Source organism: Lepisma saccharinum, chromosome 11 (assembly GCF_977018435.1).
Source record: "Lepisma saccharinum chromosome 11, izLepSacc3.1, whole genome shotgun sequence".
Taxonomy (NCBI): Eukaryota; Metazoa; Arthropoda; class Insecta; order Zygentoma; family Lepismatidae; genus Lepisma; species Lepisma saccharinum.
This window is the reverse complement of record NC_139239.1, coordinates 85,677,000-85,697,847: the sequence shown is the minus strand read 5'-3', so window position 1 is coordinate 85,697,847 and position 20,848 is coordinate 85,677,000. Positions and strand designations below refer to the sequence as shown.

General features: G+C 38.1%; 1 protein-coding gene across 2 annotated transcripts in view; it reads right to left on the bottom strand.

The window, feature by feature from the left end:
• LOC145994954 (extracellular matrix organizing protein FRAS1-like) overlaps positions 1-20,848 on the bottom strand; it is a 408,454-nt gene that overhangs the window by 74,466 nt on the left and 313,140 nt on the right. For both annotated transcript variants that reach the window (XM_083131481.1, XM_083131482.1), the window contains 2 exons: positions 1,768-1,967; positions 1,106-1,228 (listed from right to left, as the gene is read on the bottom strand). In XM_083131481.1, coding sequence (XP_082987607.1) covers positions 1,106-1,228; positions 1,768-1,967 — 323 coding nt within the window. The remainder of the gene's footprint in view (positions 1-1,105; positions 1,229-1,767; positions 1,968-20,848) is intronic.

The following is a 20,848-nucleotide window of genomic DNA, read 5'->3' as shown; positions in this document are numbered from 1 at the left end:
GACCGCCTTTACACCCGAGGGTTTCCCCCAGGTGCCCATGTTATTCGACGCTGGGTGGGCGCCAGGGCCACTTCCAACGTTAGAAAAGTTCCCGGATTTCTTTATTAACTCGCCTGGCACCAAGGAGATTCCTGGAGACATGCAGCTGCCACCTAGGGACGTCCTTGATGCGGCCAAGTTTCCAAATTGGGACGATGATTCTTCTGTGTGAATGTTGAATGCATGTAAGTATGATATGTACTTATTCATTACTTAATGTTGCTGATTTTTATATTGTTCAAATATTTAACGATTTTTGTGAAAGAGTGAATGCGAGCTATCCCCCAATAATTGCAATTAATAGCTTCATGTTAATGAATTTGTAACATAGCTGTGAGGAATGTGTAATTGGGAAAGATTGTAGAATGGGTTTGATTGTTGTGACTATATGTTGAAGGGAGAAATATCTTTGTGCTGTAAAAATAATCTCATGAATTATTCCATACTGTTGCTGTTATGTTAAATTATCAATATCGCTAATAATTATATTATAATGCTTATTAACATTAATGAATAAACCCTCAGGAAATCACTAGATGCTTTAATTTCATGGTGAACACACCCATAGTACGAAATCCTGTGCCCTTCTTGTTTTTATGGGGAAGTCACTGCGTGTATATTGATATATGAAAACCTGTATGAGAACTTGTTTTTTGGAACTGGTATTTTTTGCAGGGTTATATTTGCTTAAGACATCAGGAGAGGCTTGAGACAAGGCCGATAACACTCCTGACCAGTTACCGCAATATGCTACTGGTAGTCAGATCTGAAGCATCGAATTGATAACCTCTGGATTTAGAGTAATTTGCGCATGGTTATTATTGGAAGGCAATTCTGCCCCATTCCTTTTTGCAGCTTCCAGAATATTATTACTAGGAATGGTTCACAGTTAAGAAAATACTCTCCGATAATTGGTGTGTGGAGAATCTGTGTTCTTTATTTCTAGTTTGAATTCTTAGATGTGCCCTTCCACTAAGAAACAACAACAAAATGACAGAGACTGTCACACACATGCATACATACATACATACATACATACACACACACATATAGTAAACTACTCTACCTGTTGATTCAGCTGAAGAAAATCTTCATCACCTGGTTGTTTGCTTGTCCCAAATGTTGCTGATATGGGATTTGTACTGCAGAACACAATACAATAATTCTTTACATTTCCTGCTCTTATCACCTGAAAAATTATATTTCTTGTAAAGCATAAAACCAAAAGCAAAAACTTGTTGATAAAACTCAATATATTTTAATGTGACACTAAATACTCTCTGGAAAAAAAAATCACTGTTACACCTTCAATCAAAAAAATATATCTTGTGAACACCTAAAATCTAGAAGTCAGCAATAGCAATAGCAAATACCAATAATCCAACTATTATTGTTATATACATAAAATTGAACAAATTTTTACCTCCTGCTTCCTGAATCTACTAAGCAAGCCTACTGTCACAAGATTTAAATCCTTGCAGACTGTCCATGAAAAGTTGAAAAAGACAAGTATATGTACCAAACTTTTTACACAAATAAAAGGGTACTAACACTGATGTGACAATGCTCACCATTGAAGTGTGTTATCCTGACATTCTCGTTATTAGCTTTATCTTTCTTCCTGGCAATGTATAATGGCTGCAAATGTATGTAACTTTCAAAAGGTTCAGCTCTCTTTATTTGTACTCTTTTAAACATTTTATGTTGAATAACGACAAAAAAACTTACCTTAATTTTTAAAATATCATCACTTTCTGAAACTTCATAGATTTCTTTCTCCAAATAAATCCATGACCATTGAATGTGGAACTGATTATGAGGAACAATATTTGGTTTTGAGTCAGCAACTTCAAATTCAAAAACATCAAATGCAATGGAGGTATTTACAGTGTTTAGTTGATAATACAGGTATCCCCTATTAATATCCTCTACAAATAGAAAAACAAAGAGGACAATCAGTATGATAAACAGAAATACACTTGAAAGGATGCAGCAAGTAGTTTAAACATACAACTTCAATATGAGGTAAGAAAACAAATTTATAGTAATTTTATGACTGTAGAGGTAGAAAGTATAGCTTCAATTAGCGCCACTATGAATGCAACTACATAGTGCATAATTTGCTCTTTTGTCAGCATGGGTATTTGAGATATTATATAATGTAGGCAGCAAGTGCAGCAGAATCCAGTGTATTGAAACAAATTACCATGGGCCAGTGACATATTTTCAGTTTACATCACAGATAAACTAATCAGGGCTGGACCTACAGTTTTAAGTAAAATCCAAACCATTGTGCAATGTACCTCCACTGGGAATCAAACCTGGGAACCCTTGATTACAAGGTGACGATTTTATCACTATGCCATCGGGAAGCCCTTCAGTTCACATGCATACATACTAGTTAAATGGTCCAAATTATATACACCTGATTTTGTTTCATTATGATACAGTATGATATCAGGTTTACCTTTATTATTTGTATCTACCTTTTTGTCATGATGCATAGATGTTCATAATATTACTGCTCTACCCTTCTTGGGCACAACTCACTAATGTCAGTTGACAATCAAAACAGAAAATGGATGAATGTTTGTCACAAGTACAAGTTGGAAGTAGTTCTTGTGCAACTACTTTACAGTTTTCTCTTATGATGCCAACAACTATTGTTTGGAATGTTAGAATGTGCTAAATCTGCACTTGCGAAATAACTATCATTTGTCATGTTGCATCCTTTACATGTACAGGGTAGCACTAGTCTTTCACAAGATCTTTAACATTATTTGTTCCTCTTTGAATTTCAGGTTGTTTCCCCACATATATTTCACCTTTGAGAAGATAGGACCTGCAGTGGAGGCCATCATAGTATCGTGAAAAGATTGGTGCAACCAATCAAAGGTACTAGCCATAATATAACAATGGGCATTATTTCAGTGGCTCTCGCAAATTAACTTGTCAGAGAAGACAACACTACAGTTGTCAGTGCTCTAAGAAAAAAAATGAAAAGGAGCTTTCATTCAAAATTGTAGTTAAAATGAAATCCCAATACACTGTGGCTAAGGTTTCCTACCAATGGCCCTTTTATATTTTTTTTACATTACTGGACATCGGTGGAAAAAAGACACGCATCATTTTCAATTTCATGTCTCTACAATAATTAGTTCTTGAACTATGATTTTTTGTACATCATAGCATCTTTGAAAAGCATGTGCTTGAAAAGTTACCTCATGAGAGGCTGTAAATGTGGGAGAGACTCTGTCAGTTAAAGGCTAATTGGCCCTGAGTGTGTGATCAATGTTAATGAGTGATTGAAGAGTGTCAAATTATTAGAAGAAGCACAACATATACCGTGCGTTCATTTCGATCTTCAGCCGAGAGATCGGGAGAAGCGTAGCGAGCAGCACTGACGGATATGCAGACATTTGCACCCTGTAATGCCCGCTTATTTTTATGGACATATGCAGACATTTATATAAATATTGCAAAACGAGCACTAACCTGTGTTATAAGAGTACGGTTTTAATTTTAGTAGCTTAGTGGCTGTATGTGCTGATGATTTTGACACGCCCATCTCCTGTGAAACACGGCGTAGAGGTTTATTTGGAGAACGTTCTAACGCTGCACCAAGTTCATCGAGTTTTGCTTCGGTTAGAATCCGTCGTTTTTGCTTAGGTGTTTTAAAATTTAATGATTCAGTTTCTCGTAATTTAAGGACAAGATGTCTAACCGTATCTCTATGTGGAGATGAAACGCCTGGGAATTTCTGTACAAATTGCCTACACACGTCTCGACACGAGTTTGTTTTCACGTAAGTGTCATACATAAGAATTCTTTGTTCTAACGTGAACCTTGCGGCTGGCATTCCAATCGTCTCACTGACACAACACACATACACACTGCAATAACACAAACAAGTAACGGCAAGTAACCAAGAATATCACTCTTGCACACAGTATGAAATTAACGCGCTCTTGGTTTACATCTGCTCGCCACCATATTCACAGCTCTGTCTTCCTCTAGTCGCGAAGGAACAAAAAACTCGAGCTTGGAGATTTCGGATTTGCAAGGAAGCTCACGAAAACCATTGACTTTTAACGGTTTGGTCTGTAGCATAATCTTGATACAGTGTTGCACATTCGAAACCTCCAAACGATCCACATCGACACAAAACTCTTTCAAGGATATAAACTTAAGCAGGACGTTACTGATCAAAACTATGAGTAAAATGTTTCATTATCTGTGGCTCCTAACATCGTTTCTAAAGCGTATTTATTTGTGTATATGAGGGCAGAACTTGGATGAATTACAGAATAACTTTTGCGTGTTATAACACAGGTTAGTGCTCGTTTTTTTCCAATATTTATATAAATGTCTGCATATGTCCATAAAAATAAGTGGGCATTACAGGCTGCAAATGTCGGCATCTCCGTCAGCGCCGCCCGCTACGCTTCTCCTGACCTCTTGGCTGAGATCGAAATGAACGCATTATGTTGTTTGTGAATGTCCCACACACTTGTTCAGCTGCAGATATTATTGCCCCTTTCCATTTAGTCCAGAGTTTTCTAAGTCCTCTTCTCTTTCTTCTACTTGCTCATTAGCTAGTTCTTCTTTCACTTTCTTTCTAAATTCTTCTTGAACATTTTTCTCTTTCAACTTGTATACCTTTATCTTCTCTCTTATGTTGTAATTTATCGTTTTCTTCCTTCTATTCATCCTTGATGTCTTACTTTTAACCCGTATGGTCATATCTAATATGTGTGTGGAACATGTAGAGTAGGAAGCAAGAAGAAGATAACAAATTGGTGGAATCCAGAAATAGAAGCAGAGGTAAAAGAAAAGAAAGAAAAATGGAAGAAATACCTGTCAGTGGGTACTCTGGAGGCATTTGAAGAATATAGAAAGCAGAGAGATAAATTGAAGAAAGTGGTTCAAGAGGCAAAGAAAGAAATGTGGGAGCAATTTGGAAGAAATATGGAGCAAAATCGTAAAGAAAATAAAAAACTTTTACAAAGTTTTGAAGAACACGAGGAAACAAAAAGAATGCCCTTTAAAATTTATATACGATGAAAATAAGAAAATATTAACAAATTCTGAAGAAATAATGGAAAGATGGAAAAACTACTTCCAAAAATTATTAAGTGAAAATGAAAGACGAAACGTACCAAATGAAGAGGGGGGGAATTTGGTTTGAGTTGCTGTTTTAAGTCCACTTTACGCACAGTAAGGCTAATCGGGACTGGACCTACAGTTTATGGGTAAAAAGGTAAAGGTAAAGTGTTCCCCTGTGCATAGCACCATGCCATGAAGGCGTATAGGGGGTGTGGGGGTAACGCCCCACACTTTCTTGATCCGGTCGTGAGTGGGGGATCAGCATCACAGCCCTGACCGCCTTTACCCCCCAGGGTTTCCCCAAGGTACCCATGTTATTCGATGCTGGGTGGGCGCCGGGGCCACTTCCACCGTTAGAAAAGTTCCCGGATTTGAACCTGCCGGGGATCGAACCCGGGACCTTGAGCATGGTAGTCAGACGCATTACCGACTGAGCCACCACGGCCAGTTTAAAGTGGGATCCGAAACACTTGTGCCTCCACCGGGTATCGAACCCGGGACCCCTCGATTACAAGGCAATGATGGTACCACTGCACCATGGGGGAGGCCCTAAGAGGGGGAGGAGGAGGAACCAGATATCCTAGATGTAGAACAAGAAGTAATTACATGGGAAGAGTTAAAGAAAGCTATTAGTAGAATGAAACTAGGTAAGGCAGCTGGTCATGATGGCATTGCACCAGAAATGATCAAGTATATGGGAAAGGAAGAAGAAGATCTGTTGCTCAGAATAATAAATGTGGCATGGATGGAAAAGAAGATAGTGAAGGATTGGGAAATATCAATACTAATACCAATATATAAGAAAGGAAATAACAGGGAATGCGGAAATCACAGAGGTATTTCACTACTCAGTGTGCCTGGCAAAGTCTATCCAAGAATTTTGGAAAGTAGACTAAGTCAAGAAATAGAGGATAAATTAGAGGAGACACAAAGTGGATTCAGACCAGGTAGAGGTGTCCAAGATCACATATTTACAATAAGGCAAATAATAGAGAAAGTTACAGAATACAATAAAGAATTATACCTATGCTTTATAGACTTGGAAAAGGCTTTCGATAGGGTGCCATGGCAAGAGCTATGGAAAACCATAAAGAAAAAGAATGTAAACAAAAAATTAGTAGAAGCAATACAAAGTTTCTACAAAACAAATTGATGCTATGTCAGAACTAGCAATAACAGATCAGAGGAATTTATAACAACAGGAGTAAGACAAGGTGATATTTTATCCCCATACTTGTTTATCATTCTGATGGATGATGTTCTGAAAGAAATAAAACCAAACATGAGAATATTCAAAGTAGGAAATTGGAAACTGAAAACTGTAACTGTATCTGAACTTTTATATGCAGATGATATTGTATTGTTTGCTAATTCACAAGCAAACCTACAAAGAAATTTAGAAATAATAAATGGTAATATGTCAAAGAAATATATGAAAATAAACAAAGATAAAACAACTGTGTTAAGGATAGGGAGAATAGAAAAACCCTGCATAATAAGCCTTGAAGATTCAGAGCTAAAACAAGTACAAAGTTTTAAGTATTTAGGTGTTACAATCAATAATAATAGAAAAATAGATGAAGAATTAAACACTCGAATAAAGAATACAAACAGATTATATTATGCCATAAACAAATGATTGTTAGGGAAAAAGGAAATAAGCCAAAAACAAAAATGATTGTGTACAATCAACAGCAAATGAATTAGGAGAAAAAAGATTTTCTCGACGAAAAATGAATTGGCAATGCTGCGAACATTGAGGCATTTGTGATAAGATGCTTGAGGAGCCTCAAGCAAAGTTTTCTCATCGCACAACTTCAGTACCGAAGGTCATGTCGATTGGCAACTTTCGGGAGCATGTTGTCTGTCTACATCTACACAGTTCTCCCCAAATGCCTGTTTGAAAATGATCTGGTGCTCACTTTTTTTTGCCAACGTAGTTCTGACATTGCAGTAATGTTACAATATTTGTTTTTCTTATTTTGCTTTGTTTTTACCATGACACATTTATAATTTGTCGCAACTAATGAGGATGGATGATAATTACATTAAATTGATAAGGAAACACTGCAGAGATAGAACTCCATGCTGAGACCAGGCCTCGAACTCGGAAGCAAGGGTGGGGAAGTTTAGTCACATCGTTCTAACTCTCAGCCACGAGTTAGCTTATAATTATTTGTAATTGCTAAGGAGTATTTCATCATATATTCATTCATAACTAATATCTGTTTCTGGACACTTAATTTATGAGTGGTATTAGATCCAAAATGTGTTCGTCCGCTTTTTGTTTGATGGGGCGTTTGGGGAGGCACGTCTCGTTCATATCCGAGAATCAATTAGAGTAAAAATTGACATATGTGAAAGTTTAAGAAATGTGTGAATGACGGGGGATACTACCGAATAGGTGTATTCCTTTTTAAAAAAAAAATACCGGCCTGGGCATTGTTTTTTGTGTGCTTTTATCATATCATGACTCATCCTATTCGTCGTGATTCTTTAACCAGATGTGTTCACCCTCGTGAGGGCAGACCTCACCCTCACCCTCCAGAAGACTTATGAGGGTGAGGGCGGTGGAGGGTGAGGGCTACTGTGATCTCGGAGGGTTGGGGAGTTTGATTCCAAATGAACACCTCTGCTTTCAACACGTCTAGTATCCGCATATTCTGCAACAATGCAACTTGCGATCAGTAACTAACTATCACAAATTTTGACTAAGTAATTTTTTCAATCCACGTTTTGCATAGAAAAGCTAATCGGGACTTGACATATGTTGTAAAGTGAGATCTGAACCACTATGTGCTTCCACCGGGTATGGAACCCCGGACCGAAAGAAGTAAATAAAAAACGTGGCTATACACCCCTGGAAGGGCCTTGGCCTATCTCCCGGCTGCCAGTCTCCCTCCCACAATGAAAGAAGTAAATAGATGAATAAATAGTTCAAAATTGAAATTATATACACAAGTATTGCTTTCAGTTATCTTCACATGCTCTAGAGCAAATTATGGATCTGCATTACAGGGAAGATTCACGAAGACCCACACTCATTTGATATGCAATGATCGAGATGGAAATTTCTGAGAGGTGGATGCTGGATCGATCCTTGAAAACAGGTCGGGCGGAGGGGATGTTTAGTGTATTGTTTCGCATAATTTGTAGGTAATTACAAGAGATCTGAGATAAAGTAAGTAAGTATTCTCCATAGGTATAAAATACAAATCTATCATATTCAAATTTTACGATATCACGTGTATCATCAGAAAACCAAACATACCAAATTTTGGAAAGTAGGAGCTAGTAAGTGAAATATATTTCAAGTTGATGATTTATATTTGATAGAAATTCTATTAAAATGTCAAACCTGAAGCCCATAGTCAAGTTGTATGATGAAAGGATAGAGCATAAGCTTCAATCAAACTTAGTATATGATCACAAACAAAAATGGCAACTGAGTGACCTAGAGCAACGCAAAGCAAAGAAAGCACTCGATAATTGGAAGAAACAATGAGTTACAAGGGTGGAAAAAATGTATTTGCTTTTGCAAACTCGACTTTAGTTTGCCTGTTCCAAACTGAAATGCCATATTTTGAGACGGTTGTGTTACATGCTAAATTAATGCAGCCTTGTAAAAATCAGAGTTCAAAATGTTTCAAAGAAAATAAATATATTGTCTCTAGGGAAAACAGAAAGAAAGAAAGGACACACTCATTCAAACAAACAAAAAATAAACTTGATTTTCAATATTTCAAATAATGTTGACGTGTGTTCAGTAACGAGTCCACCAGCCATTGTTGTCGATTACCTCATGTAATCTTCTGGGCATAGATTCAACTGCACTGATCCATGCCCAAAATGCCACTGAAATTCTTCCACTTCTTCGATTGTAAAGGAACATATCTTGAATCATAACGAGTTCTGTCCGGTCGCCACAAATTAATTTGGCCATCTTCATCCAAACAAAACACTTTGTCGTCAGTCCAAATTACTGTTTCCCAAAAGTCATTTGTCATGGGTAGATACTGTAAAGCGAACCCAAGACAAGCATTTACGTGTTGCGCTGTGAGTTGCACTTTCTTCGCTGGTGTTCTGTGCCGTATCCCCGCAACTTGTAGACACCTTCATATTGTATCACTTGAACACTGCAGTTGTAAATGTCTGGCAACAATACTGGCTGGAGAAAATGGATGATTTGCAATGTGTTCCACAATATCAGCATCTTGCTCTCCCCATGTCACTCTGCGGTGCCCTGTTTTCCTTCTTGTTTTCAGGCCCTCTTCTCCTTCATGTTGAAAACGCTCTATCCAATGACGAACAACATTTTCATGCCTTCCAATGGCTATTGCGATATCGGAAATTGTGCAGCTACATTCGAACATGAAAATTATACGGCCACGAGTAGCTTCAGACGTGTATGGCATCTTGACTCCGTAGCTCCAATGAACGATTGCTCATCCTGGCCAGGTTTCCGACTACCACATCGCAAGTCATTCACTTGGTCTTCAATTAAGGGTTGCTAACCCTATTTTCAAAAAAAATATCGTTGATATGCAAGGAAAATATGGTCACAACATTACGATCCAACAATTCAAAAACGGAATTTTTCATATCTTGCGAAAGTTAAGGTAAACAAATGCTACTGAATTTATACTTATAAAATTTCATCGCCGATTCTTGTCATATGAAGTGAAACGTGTATTTGTTTCGGAAAACTTACAGGTGTAAATTATCTTCCCAGTAGAGTAATCAGAGTGCTAGGCATGATAATTGTCATTATTATTGTTTATACTGTATAACCAATAGCATAGTTACGTAAGTTTCAATGAATGATGTAACCCCTTATCACCTTACCAATAATCATAACCAATATTAACACTCGAATCTAAGTAATCGAATATACAGCTTGGCGAGGGGGCGGAAATGACAATTTTTCCATCCCATGAATAAGCTATAGCATCCCTGGGCTAGTGTGCTGCATAATTTCTACATTTGATTTGAGAAATCATTTTAAAAGATCTATATTTTTGTTCCTCAGGTCCCAGGAGCTTAACAAAAATATCCTTAAAATTAAAAGGTTAACAAACCTGAAACTTTTGGGGACAAGTGTCCCTCTTTCAGATGCCAGAATTTGAACCCTAAAATAATAATTCTGAATTTACGAATAGTAGCATGTTGAATGGCAGTGGGTAATTAGATTTGCTTTACAAATTCATTTTCGTTCTGAAGAAAGTTGCCATTCCGATACAGACAGAATATTTCCAAAAAGTCCTTAATCATTCTGAGTCTAAGTTTTATGCACAAATAGGCAAACCAGGACAAGATCTACAGTTTAAACTAGAATCCGAATCACTATGTGCCTCCACCAGGCATCGAACTGAGAACTACTTGATTACAATGCACCATCGTGGAGGCTCTCTTTAATCAGTTGCATATGCATAAATTAGTATAAATTAATTTAAAGTATATTGAAGATGTGATAGATGGAAGTGGGATGCAGACAATGACACATCCTCACCTTACTTCGAAGTGCGTGCGCTAACCAATTAGCCACGGGGTTGGCTTTTTTGTGTTTATCAGTTCACGAAATTAATTTATTTGTCATTCAAGATCCAGAGGTAGAAAAGCAACATAAAATAACGAAAACAGAAAAAATACCATTCACTTATCATCACCCAACAATTTCATGCTGACCAAATCCACACACGAACCTCTTTTGGCATTCGTTTTGCAGAATGGCCTTTTGGATTAAACATCGCCCATTTACTGGTTCAACTCGAGACAATCCAGGTGACCATGTTATCGAAGCTTATCTTCAATCCTTCACACAACTTTGCTATTTGCTTCTTACAGGTTTGACATCTTAACAGAACTTCTATCGAACATCGCTCATAGAGTATATTTTACCTATCAGCTCTTAAATAACCTTCTAATTTTCACATATATTTTTTATTTTTATTTAGCGTCGCTTTTCTTCCACTTCTGGGCAATCGTGACGACGAAGATGAGTGAAGATAAAATAAATAGAACATTCAGAAACAACACCAATGCCCAGACCGGTATTCGAACCTAGGATCCCTGACATAAAATCGTCTAGCGCTACCACTCAGTCAATTTTCACATAGAAACTTACACTTACACACCTCTTCCTTACATATGTGTTTTGTTTTACCTGCTGCACTTCTCTTATGGTGAATTCTAACCCCTCATTTCAGGTTTATCTCATGTTTATAGCTATTTCTTTGTAGTGAATGATAATAATATTACGCCATGTGAATCTTACTCCAACAAAAACCCTGTTAGAGGATGGAAACGTTACGTGGGTAGTGTTGGTAAAAGTCTGCTTTGGTTAGCTATTTTAGTGTATTGTATGAATATTGCATTTTCATTTCGTGTTGAGGCATATTTTCGTCACCTAGTTTTCCATTTAAAATATGTAGGTCCAGTATATATTAGTCATTGTGAATTTGAGTCAATTAAAACATTTTGCGTTCTTGCGAGATTATCTATGAGGCATAATGAATAAGTAGAGAAAATGCAACTTGTATATCAAAATTGCTATGTCCAACTGATCTCCGAAAGTATTGTTTAGCACGTCACATTTCAAGTATAGTCCATGATTGTATCTAGTATATGAACGAGATGTGTCCCTCCTCTCAAACAATACGTGGCTTGTCCCCACCAAACGAAGTGTGTCACTTATAAATTAAGTGTCCGAAAGCAGGTATTAGTCATGAACAGAACAAAAAATACTCCTGAGCAATTACAAATTTTATACTCCAGTTCATGACCGGGAGTTATTGACGGTCACCCCACCTTATCCGCTTTAGGTTCCGGGTTCGAGTCCTGGTCTGGCATTCCCTTTTTTAAGTGTCTCTTCATCAATTTAATCTCATTATCATCCATCTTCATAGTTTCGATTAATTGTAAAGGTGACATAAACGCAAAGCAAAATAAGAACAAATACAAATAATTGTAAAATGACTATAACGTCAGAACTACATTTGAAAAATAAAATCCGAGCCGAAGGTTCATCTTCAAACAGGCATTTGGGGAGAATTGTGTAGACAGACAGCATGCTCCCGAAAGTTGCCAATCCACGTGTACTTCGATACTGGAGTTGAGTTGTGCTCGACGCTCCTCAAGCATCTTATCAAGATTGCCTCGGTGTTCGCAGCATTGCCAACTCATTTTTCGTCGAGAAAATCTTTTTTCTCCTAATTCATTTGCTGTTGATTGTACAAATCAACTTATGTACCAACATTGATATATGGAACTGAATCCTGGATAATTAATGAAAAACAAAAACAAAACTTACAAACAATAGAAATGAAATATTTGAGGAGAACAGTGGGAAAGACCAGAAGGGACAAAATCAGAAATCAGAATAACATTAAACACAAAACCAATATATCAGAATGTTGAGCGCAGCACAACTCAGATGGTTTGGATGCCTCAGCAGAATGCCTGAACGTCGAATACCTAAACATGTATGGGAAGCAAGAATGGGAGAATTGGATGCAAAAAGATGAAAAGGAAGACCACGTAGGACATGGAATGAGGGAATGAAGGATATCCTGAGCAGGAGGAACATCTCGTGGAGTGAAGGAAGGAAGTTGGCAGAAGATCGTGACAGATGGTGAGCTCCCTGCAAAACCTCAACACCAATCGGTAGAAGAAGATCGGAATAAGTAAGTACTTAAGTTGTTTGTGAAAATAGATGTTGATACAATCCAGGAATGAGCTAATAGTTCCATTTTCCACCAACCACATATTTTAGTGTAGTATGTCAAGAATATAAAAGAAGCATAAGAGGTCCAGATTTTTTCTTAGCACTATGTCACCAATCCAGATAGATATCCTAGGAAAAGAGAACTGTAAAGCAGAAGCAGAGCCTAGAAGTGAAGAAGAAAATATAAAATTAAAATCTTTATCCTCCCTGACCCAATCTTGGTCTATGGACTGCACAGTTCAGGGCTGTCCATTTACCAATTGAAGTCTGCTGACAGCATCCATCAGGATCCACCTTACCCAATCCTAGCTTCAGCTGTGGATTAAGATTGTCCCAGTCTACAGACTACATGGATCAGGTCTGCCCATCAATCAATCCTAATCTCCAGATTGCATGGTTCAGAATACTATTTTGTTCAATCCTGACTTCCCTGATCAAATCAGGGCAAGCTTCCTGCCTTCAAAATGGTTTACTCCTGTCTCCTCCTCCGAACTGATTCCAGAGAGCAGAGAGAAGAAGATGTATCAATGAGTGTATCTGTATGCATGCACTAAGTCAGGTAAAGTGTATGTGTACTGAAGGTGTATCAATAAGCGTACCCAGTCAGGGTAGGTTTATGCATACTCAAGGTATTTTAATACGAGTATTTTATCCATGAGAATACACACAAGTGGATCATACTTGCAATAAACATTTTTTGAAAGGGTGAGTATACCATTTACTCAGCAAGCCTTGAGTGATTAGAGTCTAATTCTATTGACCTTCACAGGACATACACAACACATTAAAAGGGTACTAAAACGTTCCTCAGATACAGCCATGTCAAACTCGCAGCCCACGGGCCTTGGCCATACCTACATTTCATGCATACAGGACTATCTATACATTTGTAGTTATCCCGTTTTTTTTTTCCTCATGAAGCAAGTCTCGACTAATTGAAACCACCAGATTAACCTATTTTCCTACATTCTTGCATTCCATTAAAAGGGGGAAGAGAGTGTCTAGTAAGCAAGTTTATTGACAGGTTAGTTCTGAAGTATAGAAATATCTTGCTGGCTGATGCAGGTGACCATGCATAACTTCCTTCACCAATGAGCAATTGCGAAGGATTTGCCTTGAAGAAAATTCAGTTTCTGGAAAAGTTTCAGACAACCTTGTCGCTGTGTAATACTTGTGGTAGTAAGAATAGGACTAGAAGAGGAATGTAGAATTTTTCATGTGAAATAAGGAGATTGCATATTTTTGTTGTAAAAGTGAATGGTAAAAACTGTTGCTATTTTGTGTCATGATAACCTGTATTAACTCAAAAATATTTCTTTGTTACAAAATACCAGTTGCGTCTCATGGCCTCAAATTTGGCCGGGGCTTATTTTTTAAAGAATTTAAAATATAATGACAATTCACATGAATTACAAAAAATATGTATTTTTTCTTCTAGACTACAAAACTGGACTTACTTTTTTGAAAGAATTTAAAATGTAATGACAAATTACATGAATTACAAAAAAACGGGTATTTATCTTCTAAACTACAAAACTGGACTTATTTTTTTAAAGAATTTAAAATATAATGACAATTTCCATGACTACAAAAAAACAGGTATTGTTGTGAAACATACCGTTCTATGAACGTTGACTCCTGTTCTTCTGCTCAGCAAATTTTGTTATTATTTTTTCGTTGAAGCCCTCTATGTTTGAAATGAATTCTATCTCTATTGTAAGCAAGTGCCAAGGCATATGGTCTGTCTTGTCCCATTGCATTTCTTAAGCAGCTTTTAATACGCTTCAATGTGCTGAAACATCGTTCAGATTCAGCTGTTGCCACTGGAGTTATTAAAACTATGTTTGTCATTTTTACTGTTTCTGTAAAGGTACCCTCTAAATAATTTTAAATAAAAAATGAATGCAATCTACTGATAGAGTTTATGTTTTTCAACTCTTCACTACAATAAAGAACACGAAGTTCCCTCTTTAGTTTTCCCTCTTCTATGAAGGGATAATAAATCTGGGAAGATGCCTCTGTTTAAAGATTGTTCTCTTTCATTATGTCCTCATAGAGCAAGTTCATGTCGACCACAGAACTTTAAGCAATAGATAATTCTATTTAATATATGCCTATTTTTCCGGACAAATTCATTGTGTCTTGTAATTGACAGCCTATGTCCTTCATCAATTTGTGTTCGAACATCAACCCTGCCAAACTCACTCAAACATAGCGAATGAAAGCCACCAAAACACTACAGAACAACACGAGAGATCGAACGCGATGCAACGGATCAGCACTCAAATACATTGCACTCTCCCCTCCTCTCTCTGCTAGCATGTGACCTTCACTGTAGCGTGGGTGGGTGCAGGCCACGCCTTCCTTTGCGACGTGCCCCGGAAAGCGATAATTGACATCAATGCCGCTAGGAGCGCTGTCGTATCCATTGCAACAGACGATGAATTTACGTGAGTAAAAATTGCCTTTTAAAAGACTGTTTGATAGTTATGCATTATGGTGATTGATAATTACGTGAATACATCCGTTTTTCTTTAGGGGCTAAGCCCCGGAAGCCCCAAGGGACGAGACGCCACTCCAAAATACAGTTGCTACCCTCCTTGGCGGAATTGTTATCATAGTGCGGTGCGACTCCAGGGGTCCCAGGTTCAAATCCTGGCACAGATATGTGCATTCTTTATGAGTGCTCTTTCATCGATTTCATCATATTGTCACTTATTGTCATATTCATTAGTCATAAGTGGCAAAAAGCGAGGCTAAATCACAAAAATCGAAAGAAAATCAATAAAAATATCAGAATTACAGATGAGGAGAGGATATCAACAAAAAATTGAAATCATAATTTGATGGTCTAGTTGCATTTTCACTTCAAATACCAGGTGTGCCGGTTAATAATTCTTAATTTCGTCGCTGTTACGTCAGTGTGTTGCCAGGACAGTACTTGTAAAAATGCCGTGGATGTGCAACCGAGTGCGAGTGATCATGATATTGGGTTTGTGTGGGAAATATGTTGACCTTCATACCAAATAAGGAGCATGTGTCTTGCTTTTCTTGTTCAATCAAAAGAAAAACGTGAGTGAAAGCCATGGTATTCTTGTGGAAACGTACGGTGACAATGTCCTAACGCAAGACGCATGTGTGCGTTGGTTTCGACGATTCAAAAGTGGTGATTTCGACTTGAAAGACAAAGATCGCCCGGGCCAGCCGAAAAAATTCCAAGATGCCGAATTGCAAGCATTGTTGGACAAAGACGATACGCAAACGCAACAACAACTGGCAGAGAAGTTAAATGTTGGTCGCCAAACCATATCTGATCATCTTCATGCCATGGGAAAGATCCAGAAGGCAGGAAAATGGGTCCCACATCATCTGAACGACAGACAAATGGAAAAGCAAAAAACGGTGTGTGAAGTGTTGCTTTCTCGTCATGAAAGAAAGTCTTTCTTGCATCGGATATGTGACATGGCAATCTGAGGATTATGCTATGTCACATTACGAAAACACGAACTTGCTTTATGGTCTGAATCAAGTTCTCTTTTCCACCATCAGGTGTCACTGTATGCACCTGATCACCTCTAGCTCGCTTGCCATCTGGTGATGCTTCGCCAAACTACTTGCTTTGAGCTGTTTTCCTTAAACTCTCTACCCAGTTCTTCACGGTAGGAGCCGAGGAAAAGGTCGTAGATACGTTGTTGCCTGCATCGGCCTGGCAGACGTGCCTACGTGCAGTCTTGCATTTTTCTCGACATGATTCAACCGCCATTGTGACTTGCCCCAAAAGGACCATGTGGACTAAGGACTTTGTCCATCTGAAAAAGGGGTAATATAAGTGCATTTTTTGTTAATTACTAGAACCTTGGTGTGTTGCAAGACTCATAATCGCGAGTGCAGTTACAAGAACTTTTGGCCGTTTTTCCTCATTTAAAAATTATAGAATTTTTGACTGATCCAATTCTTACAATACATGTGATCTCTTATATAGTATCGTAGTTAATGACGTCCGGCCACAATTAAAAATAGGCTCTTTCTACGAATAATCTGTGAACAATCAATTTGAAACTGAACCTTTAAATAAAACAATAGCGTAGGAAACTAATACTGCTTTGTCAATTAACGTATGTACAAAAACTTTGTGACTATTTTTGACCTTCTCTGCATCTGCAGTCAAATATTGAACTCGTTTTGTGGGTGAAACATACATATGAAATTTGTCTACGTTCAGGAAAAGAGTGACGTAAAAATGAGAAAATTTAAAAATATGTGTATCAGCATGCAAATCAGCTGTTCCTAATTTAACCCTAGTAGTTGTTGATTATGATCAATTATTCCTGCAGCATCACCAGTATTAAATGTGCTCATAGAAATAATTTAGTTATTAAGTGAGTAGTGTGAAAAGAGAGAAACAAGTTGGTATGAAGATTGGTAAATTTTGCAAAGATTGAAAATGATAAATGTGGATTAACGTGTAGAATATTAGATGCATGTTTTTATTCAAACTGCATGTTGGGTAATGCTTTGCACTGAAGCTTTGTTTGTTGTTGTTATGAATATTTACGCTTGCTGCGCAACCATGAGTAAGAGAAAATTAGTGATTGTTGATGTAAATGTTTAATGAAGATTATGCATCCTGAATAATTGAAATTTGTGCAACCCGTTGATTGAGTTGTTTAAAGTATGTGTTGATTGTTTCACATAAATACCTGCAATAAATAGGTCATGTTATTAAAATTAAAACAAACCTTTTTGTGTTATTGAGGAAACCACCTGAAACTGTGAAAAACCCAAAAATATAAATAAATGTGATACCAAGGTTCTGTATTTGTAGAACATAGTGTAGTGCATGTTAGATATTCGGTTAATTGTTGCAGTACATGTAAGGTTACCTGTGTTTAAGTAAATGAAATGCTTATTATGTACACTTAATGCAAGCATGCACAATTAAGTCACAGCCAATAACAAAATCATAAATAAGGGGAATAAGAACAACAAAGTGGGTGTATTTGTATCTTTCAAAGGGGGTTCTTATTAATCGCAAAAACCACTTCTAATATGTATACTTAACGGCATCTTCGGCCATTCCCATTCAGTCCCTTGTATAAGGGCTTCCTTTTGCTTCTTTGTCGTTTGCATTAATAATACTAGTACCCTCCTAGTTTATGCAACGCGAGATTGAAACAGGATTTTTTTTTCATTTGTGTGTGCTTGCTTGGATTATTCATTATCTGTGTTGACAACATAACATCTTCTCCGTGAATGCGCCTCTTCCAAAATACCTATCGGAGTTGTCAATACTGTGTATCTAGGTGGACGTCACAGATAGTGACTGGGGACGAAAAATGGATCGACTTTGAGAACCCAAAATGCTAAAAGTCATGGGTTGACCCAGGACAACCTTCAACATCGACTGAAAACCGAATTCCTTCGGAAGGAAGACAATGCTGTGCATTTGGTGGGATCAGAAGGGTGTGGTGTACCATGAGCTTCTGAAACCAGGTGAAACAGTGAATGCCGTTCACTACTGTCAACAACTCATCAATTTGAACCATGCATTGATCGAAAAGCACCCAGATTGGGCGACAAGACACGGAAAAGTGATTTTGCAGCATGACAACGCCTCATCACACACAGCAAAAGGCATCAGAGACACCATTTCTGCACTTGGCTGGAAATTCTTGCCCCACCCGCCATACTCACCAGACTTAGCCCCTTCAGACTACCACTTGTTTTCATCGATGTCTCATTCACTTTCCTAGCAACACTTCAACAATTACGAAGATGTCAAACAATGGCTTGCTGACTGGATCACCTTAAAATGTGAATGATTTTTCTGGAAGGGCATCCACAATTTGACGGACAGATGGGCACAATGTATAGCTAGCGATGGAGCATACTTTGAATAAAGCATTTGGTACCTTTCTCCCCAGATACACTTGTTTTCTTTTGGATCAATTAAGAATTATTAACTGGCACACCTTGTACAAGGGTTGGATAAAAAGTAATGGTAACACTGGTATAATTTGTACTTGACTATATTGCCAGAGGAGCACGTGTTACATTCCTTCAATGTAATCACCCACCTTCCTTCATTTTGGCAAAAATGGTTCATGGTTCCTTCATTTTGGCAAAAAGGTTGTAATCACACTGACTCATATTGGGTGAATATGGCAGACGTTCCAGTACCTCCCACTGCCAGTTATGCAGGAGCACCATCACAGTGTTCGCAGTGTGACACTTTCATTGTCATGCAGGATGATGGGAGACCGTGCCAGAATGTGCCATTGCTTCCTCCTTAATGCAGGACGAAGGTGGTGTTGCGAGAAGGTGAAGAAAGTAGGCTGCATTGACCGTCTGCCTGGGAGGTACAGCATGGTGCAGGATGACCCCGTGGCTGTCGTAAGCAATAATAAACATCAGTTTCACACCACCTTGTGCAGGGTTCACATTCGTTGGGCAAGGAGAACCATTGTGTTTCCATTCATTAGACTGCCGCTTCAAGCGTGGTGTGTACAACCGAGCCCAGGTTTCATCCATAGTGATGATCCTTCCCAGGAAGTCCTCACCTCCCTCTGGTAGCAGTTCAGCAAGACCTGTGAAAGTGCATAGCACTGCCATTGTTGCACCTCGGTGATTTCATGAAGTATCCAAAGTGCTGCAAGTTTGCGGAACCCAAGAAGGTCGTGCAGGATGTGCAGCACTGTTTTGTGACACACACCTATCTTTGTGGCTAATTCTCGCGCAGTCCATTGGTGATCCACATGCAGCAGGGCAGCCAGTAGCTCAATGGTGGTGTTGTCCGTTGGGGGTCTTGCAGAAAGGGGGTGATCGTGTATGGAATCCCTGCCTTCCTGAAACACTTTCACTTTCACTGTACAATATATCAACTGTTCCTACTCACTACACTTCCTCGTTTGACATTCCCTTATCAGCCACAAAATGCTTGTGGTGCTGTGACTCACTCACCCCTTTCACGTGACAGCAGTGTTGCCACTACTTTGTAAGGAATGTAATTGTATTCATCCTATGCAGATGAAAATATGGACGTCTGTAGCGTAGCTCAGTTAGCTATATTTATTCGTGGATGTGATTCTCCTCTCAGTGTGACAGAATAACTGCTTGTCATGATTTCCCTCCACAACGCAACAACATAAATATTTTCAATGACATGTAGGGCATTTTGCAAAGGTACAGTCTTCCTTTATCTAAGTTAGTAATATATATTTTTTACAATTTACACCTACTAGTTATAATTTCATTCGTTTCCCAACTTGTCAGTAATACAAACAGCCAATATGTGATCCTGATTTAAGTCAATACTTGTCCAAAGTAACTTAACACTTAATTAATTTGATTGTTTATTGATTTGCCTTATTTTACTTTGTTGCTTTTCGCTAAACACGAAAATGAGGATGAGTGATGACATGATGAAATTTATTAAGGGACGATCACAAATACACTGAGGCCGAGATTCGATTCCAGGACTCCTAGCATTGTAGCATGCTGTGCTAACTACTCTGCCACCGAGGTCAGCATTGATGAATTTGATAACAGGTTTCAAGACTCCTAAGGAAAATTTTCTTATTCAATAATCCCTTTTCCTTTGATGTTGTGTGTGCAAGATTCAACCTTCAAATGGAACTTTTTGATTTACAAGGCAACTCAATAGTGAAAGAGAAATATCATCACAAGGTGGGTGTTTCTAGATTTTTCTTTTATCTCCCAGAACAGTGTTCTTGAATAATCCATTTTGATGCTTGCATTTGAGGGATGTTTGGCAGCACTCCTTTGTGAACACCTGTTCTCCATTATGAAGATAAATAAAACAGCCCAACGATCAAGAATGACTGATAAACATTTCTTGTCTGCATTAAGAGTTTCCTATCCACAAAAAAAAATTAGTGTAACATTGGAACCAAGGGCACCCACAGGGAGGGATCATGGGGGTACTTGCCCCCTCTGAGATTTCTGGAAAGAGTTAATGTA